This window comes from Myotis myotis, unplaced genomic scaffold, assembly GCF_014108235.1.
Source record: "Myotis myotis isolate mMyoMyo1 unplaced genomic scaffold, mMyoMyo1.p scaffold_m19_p_27, whole genome shotgun sequence".
Lineage (NCBI taxonomy): Eukaryota > Metazoa > Chordata > Mammalia > Chiroptera > Vespertilionidae > Myotis > Myotis myotis.
Window position 1 is genome coordinate 332380 of NW_023416332.1, and position 17550 is coordinate 349929.

A 17550-nucleotide genomic window follows, 5' to 3' on the forward strand; every position below is an offset into this window, starting at 1 on the left:
TCCGCCCACCCCCGTGAGCATTTAGAGTGCGAGGTCCGCCAATGGGGCAGCCGCCCGGAGCCGGGCCAATCCGAAAGCCGGAAGGGGCGGGCGCTAAGCTACGTGGCTCAACGCGCGCAGGGGGAGGGGAGGCTCGGGGTCAAGGAGCAAACCCGGCACAAGATGGCGGCGGTAGCGGCAGTGGCTGCGCGTAGGAGGCGGTGAGGAGTCCGGAACCCGGGGTGCGCTCGGGGCGCCCCAGACCCCCCCAAGCCCCATAATCTCTTCTTCTTGAGTGTCTTCCCGAGGCTCCGCCCCCCCGGCGTCGCGAGGACTTTGTCTTTCTGGAGGCTGCTTCAAGCGCCCCCCGCTTCTTCGCGGTGGACCCGCGCGGCGTTGGGAGCCCATACTTTTGGTCCTTGCTCCGGCGGCTCTAAAAGGCCGCAGCCGTGCGCCCCGGTTGGCTGTGGCCATTCCCAGCCGCCTCCCTTCCCGGGCGGCTCGCTGCGATGAGCGCTGCCGCTTCCTTCCTGCCGTGCTCGGGGCCATGGTGGGGGCGGGGGGACCGAGACGTGGCCGGGCCTCCGGGACCGCAGCGTCCCGCCGGCAGTCGGCCTGCACTGCCCTTCGTGCGCTCCCCACCGCCAGAGCCCCAGCCCTGCCGTGCCCTCCACGTGGGCACCAGCCCTGGCGTGTTCGCTGTTCACGCTCACTGGGCACAGCTGGGGCAGGATCCAGAGTTCACAGTCGGCCTGGATGATGTTGCTCAAACACAACATGCAATCGAAGGGTTTGGTCTGCGCGCTCGGGTTTATATTACCAGCAAAAACAAACAAAAAAACAACAACCGGTTCGGAAGAATCCCCGGCTCCACAAAGCGCTTGCCAGGACCTGAGGGACGTGCTGGGTGGGGGAGGCGCGGACTGTGCCTCATGAAGGAAGCGTGGGTCGTAACACACCTCCTGGAAGTCTGGCCTCAAACAGTCAGCGGTGCCGCTTGCCCTGTTGCTCATCCCCAACTTGGCTTTTGGGCCACCTCTGGCTCCGGGGCACTCGGGGCACCCCAACAGGTCACGACTGAGCGATCTCTTAGAAATCCTATCCCCCCGGCACCTAGGCAAACCCATTTCACAGAGCGTGCCAGTGGGACTGCAGAGGGCCTTTCGCTCCCTGTGCCGCTGGCTCCTGCTGCGTTAGCAGGTGGACGTGGGCGCCGCGCTCAGCACCCGGCCGCATGCCTTGCTGTTGCGCGTCCGATAGCATTGCTTCTGCGTGTTGGCCACTGCTCATTCCTCTGGGCTAGTCAGCCACACGCCTGGTGTTTGCCGCCGCTTCCTGTCTGGCGCTGGCCGGCCTGCTGTGCTCTGTGACCTCCTTTCTGCTGGTTTTCTGCCCCTTGAGCTTCCAAGCAGGTGCCGAGGCCAGTGCTGGGTGCCGTGTGGCTTCCCCATGAGCAGGTTGCAGAGTTTGAATGCTTAGAAGAAGCCTGTGGTTTTTGTGTGTTTCTCCCCATCTGGACTTCCCGCCTCGGTGTCTGGGCGGGCATGTGTAAGCCGCAGATTCCCGGGCCCGAGCGTCTTCCTTTCGAAAGCTCGGCAGGGGATTCTTCACAGACGCGAAGGTTTGAGGACCCCTGTGCAGGATACACTCAGAACGCGTGACTGTGTCCTGCAAAGGAGCGCGGTTCCGTAAGCCTGTTAAATCCCTCGTCTGTCGTTTGACATTACAGCGGGGAGGTGGTGGTTGGTGGGAGCCGCGGGGTGATGGTCCTCAGCGGCCGGCCTGCCAGTGGTGAGTGTGCTGTATTGTGCGGCAGGAGGTACGGGGCCAGAGGCAGGCGGAGGCGAGTGCCGCCCCATTTTCACCCCTGACTTGGATGGATTATTGAGCCTTTTATGCCTCAGTTTTCCCATCTGGGAAAAACCTCAACCTACAGTCACCAAAGGAAAAAAGAAGGGAAAGGAGGTGGTGTAGCTAAAGAGGCGATTCTGAACCCTAACCCATTAGAGTGGTTTAGGGAGATTTAAAGCATTCTGAGGCCCAGGCCCCTCTTCAAACCAGGTAGTTCAGAATCGCTGTGCGTGAGACCCAGGCACTGACTTTATTTATTTATTTACAATTGATTTTAGAGAGGAGGGGGCGGTGGGGGAGGGAACGGGTTTGTTGGTCCACTTATGCATTCATTTGGTTGATTCTTTTTTTTTTATTATTATTAAAGTATTACATATGTCTCCTTTTTTCCCAATTGACACCCCCACCCTGAAGGCAAGCCCCCACCGCCCCAGTGTCTGTGTCTGTTGGTTATGCTAATACATTTGGTTGGTTCTAGGATGTGCCCCGATGGGGGTGTTAAACCCGAACCTTGGCTTATTGGGACAACGCTCTAATCTATTGTGCCACCCTCAGGGAAGAAATACTTGACATTTTTAAAAACTGCAGGCGGAGTTGCAAACCAGGGAGAGAAAGCAGTTAGCCAGGTCCCTGGGGTACAATAGGATTCAATACAAGTTAGCTGTTATTCTTTTCAGACTTGGGTGGTGAGAGTGGTGACTTACACGTTGCAGATAAAGGAGTGGCGATGGGAGGAGCTGCATGCCTAGGGCGCTGGGATGTTGGGGCCCTAGCAGCTGTGATGGGCAGGCAGGCGGAGGTGCATCTTTAGCCTTTTCCCTGTCGCCCCACCCAGTGCCTTCCCCTGGAAAGGCTTGGCTGCTTTGTTTCCCGCTTCCACACACAGCCCGCCGCCTCCCCTGGGGCTGGCTGCTCCCGCTCCTGCTCTGAGGCTGATGTAACCAGAGTCAGTACCAAGGCCTCTGACGGCCGAAGGTCCTTGGTCCCCTTTCTTTGCCTTTTTTGTTTGTTACTAAAAACCATTGAATTGTACATTTTTTGCATTTAAAAATATATTTTTTACTGATTTCAGAGAGGAAGGGAGAGGGAGAGAGAGAAACATCAATGATGGGAATCATTGATTGGCTGCCTCTTGCACGATCGGGGATTGAGCCTGCAACCTGGACATGTGCCCTGACCGGTAATTGAACTGTGACCTCCTGGTTCATAGGTCGATGCTCAGCCACCACGGCCAGGCTCTTTGCCTTTTTGTTTTTATTTATTTATTTAGCTCTTTGCCTTTTTAAAGGAAAGTGTGAATGAGCTAACTCCTCAGCCTGACAACTTAACCTCATGCGCACCTGCCTTCTGTTCTCTTTAATGGGAATCCATCTTTTTCCTCTTTTCTGAGCTGTCTTTCAGGACTTGGCTTTTACCTCTGAGAGTGCGGCCCTTTCTCACCCCACACTGATGGTTCCCTCTTTTGTCCTTTTTCTCCTTAGGTCTTGGACAGGTTTGGTGCTGGCTTGTCTAGGGGCCTGCCTGGGACTTACCCTTGCCGTGGATAGAAGCAACTTTAAGACCTGTGAAGAGAGTTCCTTCTGCAAGTATGAGACTTCTAGGAGCGTGGGATGGGATGTAGGGTAAAAAGGTGGTCTCTGTGGCCGATGGGGCAGCCTGGGGACATGGCAGGTGATGGGGAACCTAGAGACATTGGGGCACCCTCCCATCTTCTAAACCATTTGCTTGGCAGGCGGCAGCGAAACATACAGCCAGGCCTCTCTCCATACCGAGCCTTGTTGGATTCCCTGCAGCTTGGTCCTGATGCCCTCACCGTCCATCTGATCAACGAGGTCACCAAGGTCAGGGGAGAAAAGGGAATCTGGTGGGGGTGGGGGTGGGGGTGAGGAAGTGGCCAGAGGGGGTTCGGGAAGGGGAACCTACAGCCAGCATCCTGTCCAGCCATCTGGGGACTTTCACTTTGTGAGGAATTCAGACCTCGGGTCCCGTAGGCAAGGGTCTAGGAGCGGGAGACCCCTCAGGAGGGAGTGGGTTCAGAGGTCATTCCATGGTATATCCTCCACTTTATCCAGATCCAAACCTCTGCCCCCAGGTGTTGCTGGTGCTGGAGCTCCAGGGCCTTCAGAAGAACATGACTCGGATCCGGATCGATGAACTGGAGCCCCGGCGGCCTCGATACCGGGTGCCAGATGTGTTGGTGGCTGATCCCCCCACAGCTCGGTAAACCTTTTCAGAAAACCTGTCCATCTTCATGGCCCTTTTCTCCTTCCTGAGAAATTTTTACTTGGCATTTGACCTTTCTTAACATTGGGACAATAGCTGACAAGCACCTTGCCACACTCCTCACCCTCCCCTATCTTCTTTCTCTGTTTCACTTATTTTCTCGTCCACTTAAAAAAATATATATATATCTATCTATATATATCATACTGATTTCAGAGAGGAAGTGAAAAGGAGAGGGAGACCATCAATGATGAGAGAGAATCATCGGTCAGCTGCCTCCTTCTCGGCCCCCACTGGGGATTGAGCCCGAAACCTAGGCATGTGCTCTGACCGGGAATCAAACCATGACCTCCTGGTTCATAGGTCAGCGCTCAACCACTGAGCCACACTTGCCAGGCTTAAGTGTTTGATTTAGATTCTCAACCTTCCTAATGCCCCGAACCTTTAATACAATTCCTCATGTTGTGGTGACCCCCAACCATAAAATTATTTTCGTTGCTACTTCATAACTGTAATTTTGTTACTGTTATGAATCGTAATGTAAATACCTGATATGCAGGATGTATTTAGGTGACCCCTGTGAAAGGGTCGTTCGACCCCAAGGGGTCGCGACCCACAGGTTGAGAACCGCTGATTTAGAAGCTAACATGAATCCTTCGCCCAGCCCATCCATGTGCTTCCCTCTGTCCTGTGCCCCTAGCTCCCCCAGTTACGGTTGTTATTCTGAAGTTTATCAGTCCCTTGGCTTTTTGTTCTTACAGTTGTGTCATGTATGTATATAAACACATACATATACTGGTGTGTTTGTATCTAAGCCATGAATTACGTGGTTTTGTTCATTTTTGAGGTTTATAGGGACATTCATCTCAATGAATGTCTTCTGGGATTTCTTCTCACATAACTTTATTTAACTCTGTTGCACATTGTTCATTTTTTCACTACTGATAATGTTTTATGATTATATCCCAACTTATTTATCGTTTCTATATTGATGAACATTTTAGTCATTTCCAGTGTTTCGCTATTCGAAGTGTTGGCATGAACATCATTGTCGGGGTCTCCTGTCCCTGTGCCAGTGTCTCTTCAGTGTAGAGCTAGGAGGGGACTGCAGGGCTGTAGAATGTGGAGATGATCTACTTCCTAAGGGAACGCCCGAATGGCTTGCTGGTGTGCACTCCCCCCAGCAGCATGGGATCCACACTGACCCAGGTTGTACTATCGGACTTCATTTTTGTCAGTGGAATGGGTGTTGAATGATACCATGTGGTGGTCTTGGCTTGGTTGTTTTTCCTAGTTTATTAATGAGATTGAACATCTGTGTATCTGTCATTCTGGCTTATTAGTCTGTGAAGTGGTAGTTGCCAACTTTGCTTATTTTCCATTTATATTGTTTGTCCTTGTTAATTTGTAGAAATTCATGTCTTGACACTATGACACTAATTCTCTACCATTTATATTGCAGCTATCTTACCCAGATTGTAGCTTATCTTTCTACTTTCCTAAAGGTGCCTTGGAAAAAAATTTTTAAATTTTAGAATAGTTCTAGATATTTAGGAAAGTTGCAAGAATTTTATGAAAATTTCTTATACCCTCCACTCCTGTTTCCCCCTGTTGTTAACATTACTATGGTAGAGTTGTCCTATCTAATGAGTTGATGCCATTATTAACTATCTAAAGTCCATATTTTATTCAAATTTCCTTAGCTTTCATCTAATGCCTTTTTCTTTTTTGGTTAATCCTCATCTGAGGGTGTTTCTCCTATAGATTTTTAGAGAGCGTAGAAGGGGAGGAGAGCGGGGGGTAGAGGGTGGGGAGAGATGAGAGACACATTGATTGGTTGCCTCCCACACACACCCCGACCGGGGCCAGGGATTGAACCTGCAGCGGAGGTACCCTTGATGGGAATCGAGCCCTTCACCCTTCGGTGCATGGGCCAGTGCTCTAACCGGTTGCCCACACTGACGTGGCCTACCTCATGCCTTGTTCTATCCCAGGGCAGCACGCTACGATTTAGTTGTCATGTCTCCTTGAGCTCCTCTAGTGTAGTACAGTGTCTCTGACTTTTCTTATTTTTGTTGATCCTAACGGTGTTTTTTGATAAGTAGACGTTCTGAATTTTAGTGTTTAAAATGTTTTAGTTTTTGTTTTTTAAACTCACCCAGCCTGGCCGGTGTGGTCAGTGGTTGAGCATCGACCCAGGAACCAGGAGGTCACTCGTTCTGTTCCTGGTCAGGGCCATGCCCGCATTGCAGCTCGATCCCCAGTAAGTGGTGTGCAGGGGGCAGTCCATCGATGATGTTTTTCTCTCATCGATGCTTCTATCTCTCTATCCGTCTCCCTTCCTTTCTCTTTACAAATCAGTAAAAACATGTTTTTAAAAAAATCCTCACTCGAGGACATGCTTAGAGAGAAGAAGGGAAAGGAAAGAGAGAGAAACATCAGTGTGACAGAGAAACATGGACTGGTTGCCTTCCGCATGGGCCTTGACGAAGAATCGAATTGGCAGCCTTTCGCTGGAGCGCGTGGGACCACACTCCAACCAGCCGAGCCCCTCTGGCTGGGCCCAGATGTATCGGTCTTCTACAACTTCTGTGTTAGTGTTTTCTAAGTTGTGTTTAAATACTTTCCTACCTCAAGGGGAAAAAGAAATTCTTTTTATTTTTTTCTAAAGATTTTACTTTTAAATTTTAAGTCATAATCTGTCTGGAGTTGATATTTGTATTTGGCACGATGTAGGACTTTCTTTCCTATCCAGAAGTTTGTTTTTCATCTTCATTATTAAATAATTCTCCTGTCCTAGCTGGTTTGGCTCAGTGGATAGAGTGTCGGCCTGCGGACTGAAGGGTCCTGGGTTTCATTCCGGTCAGGGGCACATGCCTGGGTTGCGGGCTTGATCCTCAGTAAAGGGTATGCAGGAGGCAGCCAATCAATGATTCTCTCTCATCCTTGATGTTTCTATCTCTCCCCTCTCCCTTCCTCTCTCTCAAGTCAATAAAAACATTTAAAAAAATAAGTAAGTAAGTAAATAAATAAATAAACAAACAGTTCTCCTTAGTCCTCTTGCTCTCACTGGGCTGCCTGCCACCTCTGTTACATTTAAAAGTTCTAAGTATCCTTGGGTCTGTTTCCAGGCTCTTCATTGGTCCCTTTGGTCCGTTTGTCCCTACACTGTTATCACACTGCCTGTAGCTCCTGGCAGGACCCCCACCCCCTTCTTCTGAAGTGTCTCCGTTATAGGCTTGGTCCTTTGTCCTTGTTTATATCCCTTTCGACCTTCTTTCCAGGCTTTCTGTCTCTGGCCGTGACGACAACAGCGTGGAGCTCACCGTGGCTGAGGGACCCTATAAAATCATCCTGACAGCACGGCCGTTCCGCCTGGACCTGCTGGAGGACCGCAGCCTTCTGCTCAGCGTCAATGCCCGAGGACTCCTGGGTTTTGAGCACCAGAGGGCCCCCAGGGTCTCGTGAGTACCGGGGTCGGGACTGCAGGCAACCTAGTTGAAAGAGCCTAAGGGTGTTGTGGGGTCTGGCACTGGGCCCCTGGGGAAGACGGGGGTAGGACAGCCAGGTAGGGGCTGAGGGCTGGTAGGAAGCAGGCCAGGTCACAGTTTTCTTCATTTCCTCTAAAAACCAGGAGGCGGTCACTTTTGTCCGTGGGCTGTACCTCGGGCGCCTCCTCTGAGAGGCCTGCCTGGGTCTGCCTCTCCCTTTCCCCTTCTCACGCCATCACATTTCCCAGATTTATTTTCTTCCTCTCCCCCCACCCCCATGTCTGGAAGTTTGTCGACTGAAACTCACTTTTATGTTTCTGTTTTTGTGTTGGTTTTGTGCCTCCTCCTCCCTTCCCTACCCATCTCCTCCTGCCCTAGTTTCTCGGATAAAGTTAGTCTCACGCTCGGTAGCATTTGGGATAAGATCAAGAACATTTTCTCTAGGTAAATCATGGCCATTGGTACTGTATGTGTTCCTCTGCCTTTACCCACCCTGCACTCTGGCCCCCAGGGGAAGGTGCCCCAGACCCTTCCATGCCCTGCCCTTCACTCACCTCTTTTTCTCCAGCTATGTGGTCCCTGGTCCCTGTTCTCCTGACTGGGAGAAGGAAGATGAAATATGGGAAGTCCCTAAGGAATGTAGGGAGCTTCTTGCTTTGCCAAGGGCTGGAGAGATGCTGCCTGTTGCTGGGGTTCCTGGCTCTCAGCGGGGGCGCACTAGGCTCTGAGCAGAGCTGCTTGCCAGCTGCCCTTGAAAGCAGGCTTGGGCACCCCTCTGTGCGAGTCCATGCATTTATCCGTAGGCGGCTTGATCATGGTGTGACCCACCGGCCTTTGCAAACCCGGTGTCAGACCAGCAGGCTGAGGCCCAGCGAGGGCACTTGGGGCCAGAGTCTCCCCGGAGACAGCAGAGCCAGGACTGGCGTTCCGAACCCAGGCCATTGGGCCTCCGTGTGGAAACACCTCCTGGTGGCATTTACTCCTCATTTCTCTCCATGTCCTTTGGACACTTATATTCACTGGGGGTCCCTCTCTAGGCTTAACCATTCAGTCCCTTCCTCCATTGCCTTCGTTCCTTTGGACCCTTGGCTCTCTATTCCCTCACCCCTCCTTCCACTAGCCCCTCGTCCCTGCCCCCTCTGGATTGGAGCAGACAGCTCTCCTACCTTCCAGGCAAGAATCAAAAGACCCAGCTGAGGGCGATGGCGCCCAGCCCGAGGAAGCACCGGGGGATGGTGACAAGGCAAGTGTGTGGGTGCGTGGTTGGAGCACAGGGCTGGCTGGGAGGTTGGAGCGGAAAGGCCCACAAGAAACCGGAGCTCCGTCTCGCTGTCAGGGAGGGGACTGCGAAAACGGGCGGGAAGGAGAGAGCTGCTGTGTGATGGGCAGGGTCTGCTTTCTGCCTCACAGCCAGAAGAGACCCCGGGGAAGACAGAGAGAGATGAGCCAGGCGCCTGGGAGGAGACGTTCAAAACCCACTCTGACAGCAAGCCGTATGGTGAGGGACGGAGCGCCCGGGGAAGGGGCGCAGGGAGTCCTCGCCAGGCAGCAGCTCTGGAGCGCACCCTTCGCTTTTCTTCCAGGCCCCACGTCTGTGGGCTTGGACTTCTCTCTGCCGGGCATGGAGCATGTGTATGGGATCCCTGAGCATGCAGACAACCTGAGGCTGAAGGTCACTGAGTGAGTCCCAGGCTGCCCTCAGGATATGGGGGACAGAGGAGTCGGGAAGGTGGGAGATGTGCATGCAGATTGGATACGCCAGTCAGGCATGGATCACTTCCTGTGCCCAGATCACCTTTATCACTGGAAGATTCTTCGTTGATAAAGGGCAGGGGCCGTTTCTCATATCCCTCACCTGTGTCTGCGGGAGGGGTGGGGGTTGTGTGTGCCAGGGCCTGGGGCCAGTCTGTCTGTCTGCCTGCAGGGGTGGGGAGCCATATCGCCTCTACAATTTGGATGTGTTCCAGTACGAGCTGTACAACCCCATGGCCCTGTACGGGTCTGTGCCTGTGCTCCTGGCACACAGTCCTCATCGGGACCTGGGCATCTTCTGGCTCAACGCTGCAGAGACGTGGGTGGACATCTCTTCCAACACTGCCGGGAAGGTGAGCGCACAGGCAGGGGAGCAGGAAGGAGGCCGTTGTCAGGCCTAGAGACAGGTGGGGTGCTGGCATGAGCTTTGAAGAGGTTGGTGGGGTAGCCCATTTGGGGTTGGGTGAGAGAGGGGGCCCTGGGCCTCGGGAGCCGCCTGCGAGTTCCCTGCCACTTGCAGAAGACACACACTCATGCATTTCTTGTCAGTACGTTATGGGCTGGATACTCTGTAGGTGCTGGGACAGCACTGCTTATTGAGGTAGGAAAAGGCCTCCCGCTCAGGGAGGGAGCGCTGTTAGCAAAGACAGCGAGACGAGTTCAGTGGTAAGTGCTGAGAAAGACATGGGGCAGTCACGAGGTGGGCATGGGGCAGCGGTGCCTCGGATGGTGGCACCCAGGAAAGCCTCACTGGGAGGTGACATTTAGTCTCAGCTCAGATTGACGCCTTAGGAGCCAGTGTTAGGAGGGTTTTGAGGGAAATGTTGCTGCTTTGTCTTTGGGTTGGGAACGAGAGTGGGTGTCGGACCTCTCTCTGGTCCCCTCTCCAGACCCTGTTTGGGAAGATGCTAGACTACCTGCAGGGCTCGGGGGAAACCCCGCAGACAGATGTCCGCTGGATGTCGGAGAGCGGCATCATCGATGTCTTCCTGCTGCTTGGGCCCTCGGTCTCCGACATCTTCCGGCAGTACGCCAGCCTCACAGGTACGCGGCCCCACGCTGCACGGGAAGCTGCGGCCTTGGCTTCTTGAGGGAGTGACTTTCAGAAGTCCCGTGCCCTTTAGTCTCCCTTTGGTCTACAAGCCTCCCTCAATGTCTGGGTGTCCCCAGAAGCCCCAGGTTGGCCTGATTCCATGGTGACCCCCGTCCCTCGCTGAACCTGCAGGGACCCAGGCATTGCCCCCGCTCTTCTCCCTCGGCTACCACCAGAGCCGCTGGAACTACCGGGACGAGGCCGATGTGCTGGCCGTCAACCAGGGCTTCGATGACTACAACCTGCCCTGCGATGTCATCTGGCTGGACATTGAACACGCCGATGGCAAGCGGTACTTCACCTGGGACCCCAGCCGCTTCCCCCAGCCCCTCACCATGCTGGAGAAGTTGGCATCCAAGAAACGGAAGGTAAGAGGACTACAGCCATGGTTGGGCTTCTGACATAGCCCTGGAGAGCTCTGACCACCCGTGTTCCTTGCTCCCAGCTGGTCGCCATTGTGGATCCCCACATCAAGGTGGACTCTGGTTACCGCGTACATGAGGAGTTGCAGAACCAGGGTCTCTATGTTAAAACGCGGGACGGCTCTGACTACGAGGGCTGGTGCTGGCCAGGTAGGTGGTGCAGCCCCAGAACTGAGGGAGCGGCTGTCAGAAGACCAGGGAGGTAGAATGGTGACCACTATGCTCCTTGGGGTTGACAGCCACCCTTAACTTCTAGGCGCCGCTGGTTACCCCGACTTCACCAATCCCAGGATGAGGGCCTGGTGGGCTAACATGTTCAACTTTGACGACTATAAGGTATGGCAGGCCTCTGTCTCGACTGCATCTGTCTTTCCCACCCCACCTCCTTGCCTTGGTCGTGCTCTGCTTGGTAACCTGCTGTGGTCGGGTGCCGACAGTCTCAGGGCCGTGGTGACCCTGAGGAATGCATCTTTCTGGACTCCGAGGAGCTCTTTGCTCTGACACTGTGTGTCTTCTTTCTCCCTCTGTCCTTCTGTCCCCATTTTCTTCCTTGTGCTCTTAGGGCTCAGCTCCCAACCTCTATGTCTGGAATGACATGAATGAACCCTCTGTGTTCAATGGCCCTGAGGTCACCATGCTCAAGGATGCCCAGCATTACGGGGGCTGGGAGCACCGCGATGTGCACAACATCTACGGCTTCTACGTGGTAAGAGGCTGGAGAGGGACTGAGCGCTGGGAACTTGCAACAGATGGCAGCTGGCTTTTGCTCCTCACTGCCCCTCCCCTCCTGTCTCCACTCAGCACATGGCGACTGCTGATGGGCTGGTGCAGCGCTCTGGGGGTGTGGAACGCCCCTTTGTCCTGAGCAGGGCGTTCTTCGCTGGCTCCCAGCGCTACGGTAAGATGTGGAGGGTAGAGTTGAGGGAGAGGGTGGGAGGCCAGATGGGAGAAGCCGTGGATCTCGGCCTGGTTCTCGGGGAAATCCGTCCACGCAGCCATCCTCAGAGCGCTCCCCTCTGTACCCTTCCGGCTCTGCACTTTCAGGACACCAGGGAGGGGTGATCTTGTGACCTCTGCCCTCTTCAGCAGGACACTGGGGGCCCAGAGCCGATGTGGCAGGTCAGAGAGGTCAGCTGAAAAGGCTGAGCCCTTTCTCTCTTTGCAAGCTCCCCCCCTCTTGTCTTCCTCAGGAGCCGTGTGGACAGGGGACAACACTGCTGACTGGGACCACTTGAAGATCTCTATCCCTATGTGTCTCAGCTTGGGGCTGGTGGGACTTTCCTTCTGTGGGGGTGAGAGGGGATTTGTGGTCCTTGGTTTGGTGGGAGGGGGACAAGGTAGCGGGCACAGGACCTGGGCATGAATGGAGAGCTGAGAGTCCAGTGTGGGGCCTCGGGGCGCGCCTAGGCAGCTGCCCTCCTTCACCCTCTTTTCCACCCTCCTTCTCCCCTCCCCTCTCCCAGCTGATGTGGGCGGCTTTTTCAAGAATCCGGAGCCAGAGCTGCTTGTGCGCTGGTACCAGATGGGTGCCTACCAGCCGTTCTTCCGGGCACATGCCCACTTGGACACTGGGCGGCGAGAGCCGTGGCTGTTACCGTCTCAGTACCACGACATGATCCGAGATGCCTTGGGCCAGCGATATGCCCTGTTGCCCTTCTGGTACACCCTCTTCTACCAGGCCCATCGCGAAGGCTTTCCTGTCATGAGGTGAGGCGTTCTTTGGGTCTGTGCGTCAGCTGAGGTGGCTGGGTGGGGCTGGGCTCTATCTCTGCACCTCTTCCTTCACTCACCAGGGCTTTGTAAAGGAGGGTCAAGAATAAGCAGAGACCAATAGGAGTGAATAGAAGGGGACATTATTGAGTACTTACGACAGGTTAGGCATTATTCATCTCTGTGCCCAGCGCCAGAATCAAGGCAGACAAGTGTCCTATGCTGTGGAACGTTTTTTCTTGGGAGGAAACAAATACATAAATAAGAAAATTGGCAGCAGTGACTAGCTCTTTGAAAAATAGAAGAGCATAATGGAATTAGGTTCCACCCAGGGCCTTTTTGAGAGGAAGGCCATGTGAGATGAGGCCTGAGTGATGACTAAGATGGATTTTGTGATCTAGAGAAAGACTGTTCCAAACAGATGAGACTCCAAGTGAAAAATTCTAACGTGGAAATGAGTGCGTTGTGTTCCAGGAGTAGAAAAACCAGTGTGTGTCGGGTAAGGAACCAGAGGAGAGGCAGGAGATGAGATGGAGGAGAAAAATAGGACCTGGTCCTGGAGGGCCTTGCTGGCCAGGATAACCAAGTGGCCACTGGACAGCTGCGTGCAGAACAGTTGGAGGGGCGGCAGGAGGAGGCAGGGAGCTGGGCGAGGAAGTTAGTGCCTAAGCAGAGCTGAGGTTGCAGAGCTGAGGTCCTCCCCCCCACCCTGGCTGGAAGCTCCTGGCTCCTACCCCTGTGCTGTTCTTAGCTGCTCCCGGGGTGGCATCGTGGACATCTGCCAAAACAGCAAGTATGTTCCTTTCTTGTCTTCCTTCCTTCCTAGGCCCCTGTGGGTACACTATCCGCAGGATGTGAGCACCTTCAGTATAGATGACCAGTTCCTGCTTGGTGAGAAATGGGAGGACAGTTGGTGGTGGGTGGGCTGAGAAGTAAGCATGTGCGGGAGGTGGTCTGTGAACACACGGGGAGGGAGGAGGGGAGGCTGGTGGTGCATGGCAGGCGCTGTGGTGCTTCCTGGCTGGGAACTTGAGTTCTACATTGATTCTGGTGTTTAGGGGATGCGTTGCTGGTTCACCCCGTATCAGACGCTGGGGCTCATGGCGTGCAGGTCTATCTGCCTGGCCAAGGGGAGGTGAGTTGAGGAGGGGTGTGGTGGGAACTAACGGATGGTGGAGGCCGAATGGGGTACCTGCGGTGGTGGCCTGTGTGGTGCATGACCGAGTCTATCTTGTCGCCCGCAGGTGTGGTATGACGTTCAGAGCTATCAGAAACATCATGGTCCTCAGACCCTGTACCTGCCTGTGACGCTAAGCAGTGTGAGTATGCCTGACCCGCCCCCCAGCTCCAGCTGCCTGTAGGCTTCCAGACGGAGACAGTGTGTGCTTTGGGGTCCAGTACCCACATGCGGATGGATGGGCAACAGCAAAGGAGACTGCAAGGCCAAGTTGGACAACAGGCAGCTTCACCCCAGCGCTGCTCTTGCCCTAGATCCCTGTGTTCCAGCGCGGAGGGACCATTGTGCCTCGGTGGATGCGAGTGCGGCGCGCTTCCGACTGCATGAAGGATGACCCCATCACGCTCTTTGTTGCACTCAGCCCACAGGTGAGAGCACGGCAGTCCCCTGGGGATGGATGGGCCTCACTCCCTCCTGGGCTCAGCTCTCACCTGTCCACTTCCTCCTCAGGGTACAGCCCAAGGAGAGCTCTTTCTAGATGATGGGCACACGTTCAACTACCAGACTCAGCATGCGTTCCTGCTGCGTCGATTCTCATTCTCTGGCAATGCCCTTGTCTCCAGGTAATGAGGTGCCCGTCTGCCTTGGCAGCTGCTGGGGCGGCTGGGCCTCAGGGATGCTCACAGCTCACTGGGCCCTTTTCTTGTTCTGGGCCGCCTCCTTCCTTCTACTCTGACATCTACTCCCATCCTGCTCCCTCCAGCTCAGCAGACCCCAAAGGCCACTTTGAGACACCAATCTGGATCGAGCGGGTGGTGATAATGGGGGCTGGAAAGCCAGCAGCCGTGGTGCTCCAGACGAAGGGTGAGGAGAGGGGAGGCCGGGGCAGGCTGGGGACCCCGCCTGCAGGAAAGCAGTTGGTGTGTGGGAGTTTATTGCTGTGACTACGGCGCTTCCTTCCTCCACCAGGATCTCCCGAAAGCCGCCTGTCCTTCCAACATGACCCTGAGACCTCTGTGTTGATCCTGCGCAAGCCTGGCGTCAACGTGGCATCTGACTGGAGTATTCACCTGCGATAACCCAAGGGATGTTGGGGGGGAGGGGTGCCGTTGTGATGTGAGTTACTGTTCCTTCTGCCTTGGACTTTGACCTTCCCCAGACGTCACTGTTCTTATCCCCAGACCCGGATTCTGCCAGCACCTGGGCAGGAGGAGGGCTGTCTCTGGGCTGTGAGTTCCTCTTGTGATCTCCTGTCCCCCCCCTCAAACCCCCCCCCCACCCCCCCTGCCGAGCCTCCCTTCACTCTGTTGCTCTGTCTGGAGCACATTCACCTGTGAAGACCTGGGGACCACAGGGCCCTTGCTTTCCCTTCTCTCCTTCCTTCTGGGCGTCTGAACCCGCCAGACCCTCCCCACTCACGCCTCTCGGGGTGTGGGTGCCATTCCCTGGAAGAAGTGAGGGCAGTGAGCTTTAAAGCTCCTTTTCTCCGACCCCGTCCCTCCTGACCAGGCTGCTTCCCTGTATTTCTTCCTCTGGCCTCTCCTCTGTCAGCCCTCCCCTTTGTGTCCCACCGACACACTGGGCCACCCCTTACCTGAGAAGGGGCGAATGGATCAAACGAGTGAGGTTGCTGGAGAACTTCCTCTTCCCTCTCTTCCCTCTGCTTCCAGCCTTTCCTCTTTCCCATTCCTTCTAGAGCTGCTGCAGCTCTGACAGGGGCAGTTCTGCCCCCCGTCCTAAGGGGAAAGAAGTTTCCACTTCTTAAGTGGGAGTGGGCATTACACTTATTTTGTCCCCTTTTTGTCCCCTTGAGGGGCATTCAAGATGGAGAAATCAGTTGTGGTTTCATTGAATCACAGTCACCTGTATTTATTGCTGGGAGAAGGCTGAGGGGGGCGGGAGATGATCATGTGTGCCCGGGGTGGGCCCGAAGCCCGGGGTGGGGGTGGGGGGTGAGGGAGGACTAACTGGGGGTGAGGGGACATATTTGTGACAATTTTTTTTACTTCCTCTTGGCCCCCGGCTGTGACAGGTTTTGATAAAAGGAGAAACAATAAAGAGATAAACGATAAATGGTGGTTGGTGTCTGGATTCTAGTTCTGGCCTGAACTATAGACCCATTAGAATCCTGCAGGCCTGACATTGTATGTAGCCTCAGCATAAGCCTTTGTCCACTCAGAAAAATGAAAAGTGCAAGACTGTCTCAGTTTGCTAGATGCCAGTATTTTCATAGAGGAGCCCCTTGAGGTCATCAGATTGTGAATGAAAAAGTGGTGATGCAATAAACCTGATGCGCTCGGAAGGCACCTGGCAGACATGACCAGCTCAGTGGCCAAAAGTTACCACACAGGCCCAGCCAGCATGGCTCAGTGGTGGAGCATAGACCTAGGAACCAGGAGGTCATAGTTCAATTCTCAAGCAGGGCACATGCCTGGGTTGCAGGCTCTATCCCCAGTGGGGGTTGTGCAGGAGGCAGCTGATCAATGGTTCTCTCTCATCATTGATGTTCTATCTATCCCTCTCCCTCTCTGAAGTCAATTTTTAAAATATACATATATACGTGTGTGTGTGTGTAAAGGTGCCACACAGGATGGTCTGATCACAAATTCCACACTGGGAAGGTCATAGCTGGTAGTCACATCTTTGGCCTATATCTTCCTTAGCAAAGGTCAATCTAAACATGAGCTTTGTCTTTTTAATATTTTAATTTTTACCAGAGGACATGTTTCCATCAACTTCTAGAGAAAAGAAGGGAGAGACAGAAATATTGATTGCTCACACACACACATGCATCCCATTTGGGGACTGAACCCCCAACCTAGGTACATGTCCTGACCTGGAATTGAACCTGCAGCATTTGGTGTATGGGATGATGCTCCAACCAACTGACCCACCCAGCCAGGACTCTGTCTATTTAAGATAACATACCTTTGTGTGTGTGTTTTTTAATTTAATTGATTTTTAGAGACAGGAAGGGAGAGGAAGAAAAACATCCCATCAATGGGCTGCCTCCCACACACCCCTTACCAGGGATTGAGTCAGCAACCAGAGCATGTACCTTGACCGGGAATCGAACCAATGCATGGGAGGTTGCCCACTAACTGAGCCACACGGGCCAGGGCGGGTAACATACCTTTGAAATGTCAGAGTAATTTTCTTTTCCTACCCCTGGGAGGTGCAGTCACAGGACCGGAGCATGAAACACGTTCCTTGCATACTGTGTCTAGGTCAGCTGTGGGCAAACTACGGCCCGCGGGCCGAATCCGGCCCGTTTGAAATGAATAAAACTAAAAAAAAAAAAGACCGTACCCTTTTATGTAACGATGTTTACTTTGAATTTATATTAGTTCACACAAACACTCCATCCATGCTTTTGTTCCGGCCCTCCGGTCCAGTTTAAGAACCCATTGTGGCCCTCGAGTCAAAAAGTTTGCCCACCCCTGGTCTAGGTGCTATAAATCTTAGTAGCTGTCCTGAGCCCCCCCATGTAAACAAGTGTGTGTCTCCCCATTTTGCCTTTTACCCAATACTAGATATTTCCCTGCTATGCATGCTCCTTAGTCGACCACCCGTGGGTTTCATGCACCTTCTTTACGTCTTTGATTTTAACGTATAAAATAAGCTGCAAAACTGCCATTCTCCAGAGCATTTGAGGACTTGCTTCCTGGTGTCTGTCCTCAGTTTGGCTCAAATAAACTAAAGTTCTTTACAGGTTTGGATATTTTTGGTGACAAGGTTTTGGTAGGCCTATTTAATAGTGACCAGGGCTGATGGGGTCCCTCTTGAAGAGAAATAGCTATATGACCAGATGTTCACACTGAAGGCTGCTTCTCTTTAGCTAGCAGCATTTTA

At 53.6% G+C, this 17550-nt stretch overlaps 1 protein-coding gene across 2 annotated transcripts; it reads left to right on the top strand.

The window, feature by feature from the left end:
* Positions 1-82: 82 nt before the first annotated feature.
* GANAB (glucosidase II alpha subunit) lies at positions 83-15771 on the top strand. 2 transcript variants are annotated; one of them, XM_036295714.1, is made up of 25 exons: positions 83-200; positions 3312-3416; positions 3563-3671; positions 3923-4050; positions 7338-7517; positions 7923-7988; positions 8718-8787; positions 8955-9042; positions 9128-9224; positions 9469-9649; positions 10187-10340; positions 10522-10757; positions 10835-10961; positions 11068-11147; positions 11374-11517; positions 11613-11709; positions 12002-12103; positions 12275-12518; positions 13348-13412; positions 13580-13656; positions 13766-13840; positions 14013-14126; positions 14209-14321; positions 14462-14562; positions 14668-15771. In XM_036295714.1, the coding sequence occupies exons 1-25, from the start codon at positions 163-165 to the stop codon at positions 14775-14777; spliced, it is 2901 nt and encodes a 966-aa protein (XP_036151607.1). In that variant the 5' UTR covers positions 83-162; the 3' UTR covers positions 14778-15771. The 2 variants fall into 2 exon arrangements, with proteins under 2 accessions (XP_036151607.1, XP_036151608.1); XM_036295715.1 differs by lacking the exon at positions 7923-7988.
* The last annotated feature ends 1779 nt before the right edge of the window (positions 15772-17550 follow it).

What these genes read in the sequence shown, in the direction of transcription:
- GANAB (XM_036295714.1), top strand. Translation starts at nt 163, where the DNA reads ATGGCGGCGGTAGCGGCAGTGGCTGCGCGTAGGAGGCG. An exon ending in GCTGATCCCCCCACAGCTCG is followed by an intron (nt 4,051 to 7,337) that starts GTAAACCTTTTC and finishes CCTTCTTTCCAG; the next exon opens with GCTTTCTGTCTCTGGCCGTG. An exon ending in TCAACTTTGACGACTATAAG is followed by an intron (nt 11,148 to 11,373) that starts GTATGGCAGGCC and finishes TTGTGCTCTTAG; the next exon opens with GGCTCAGCTCCCAACCTCTA.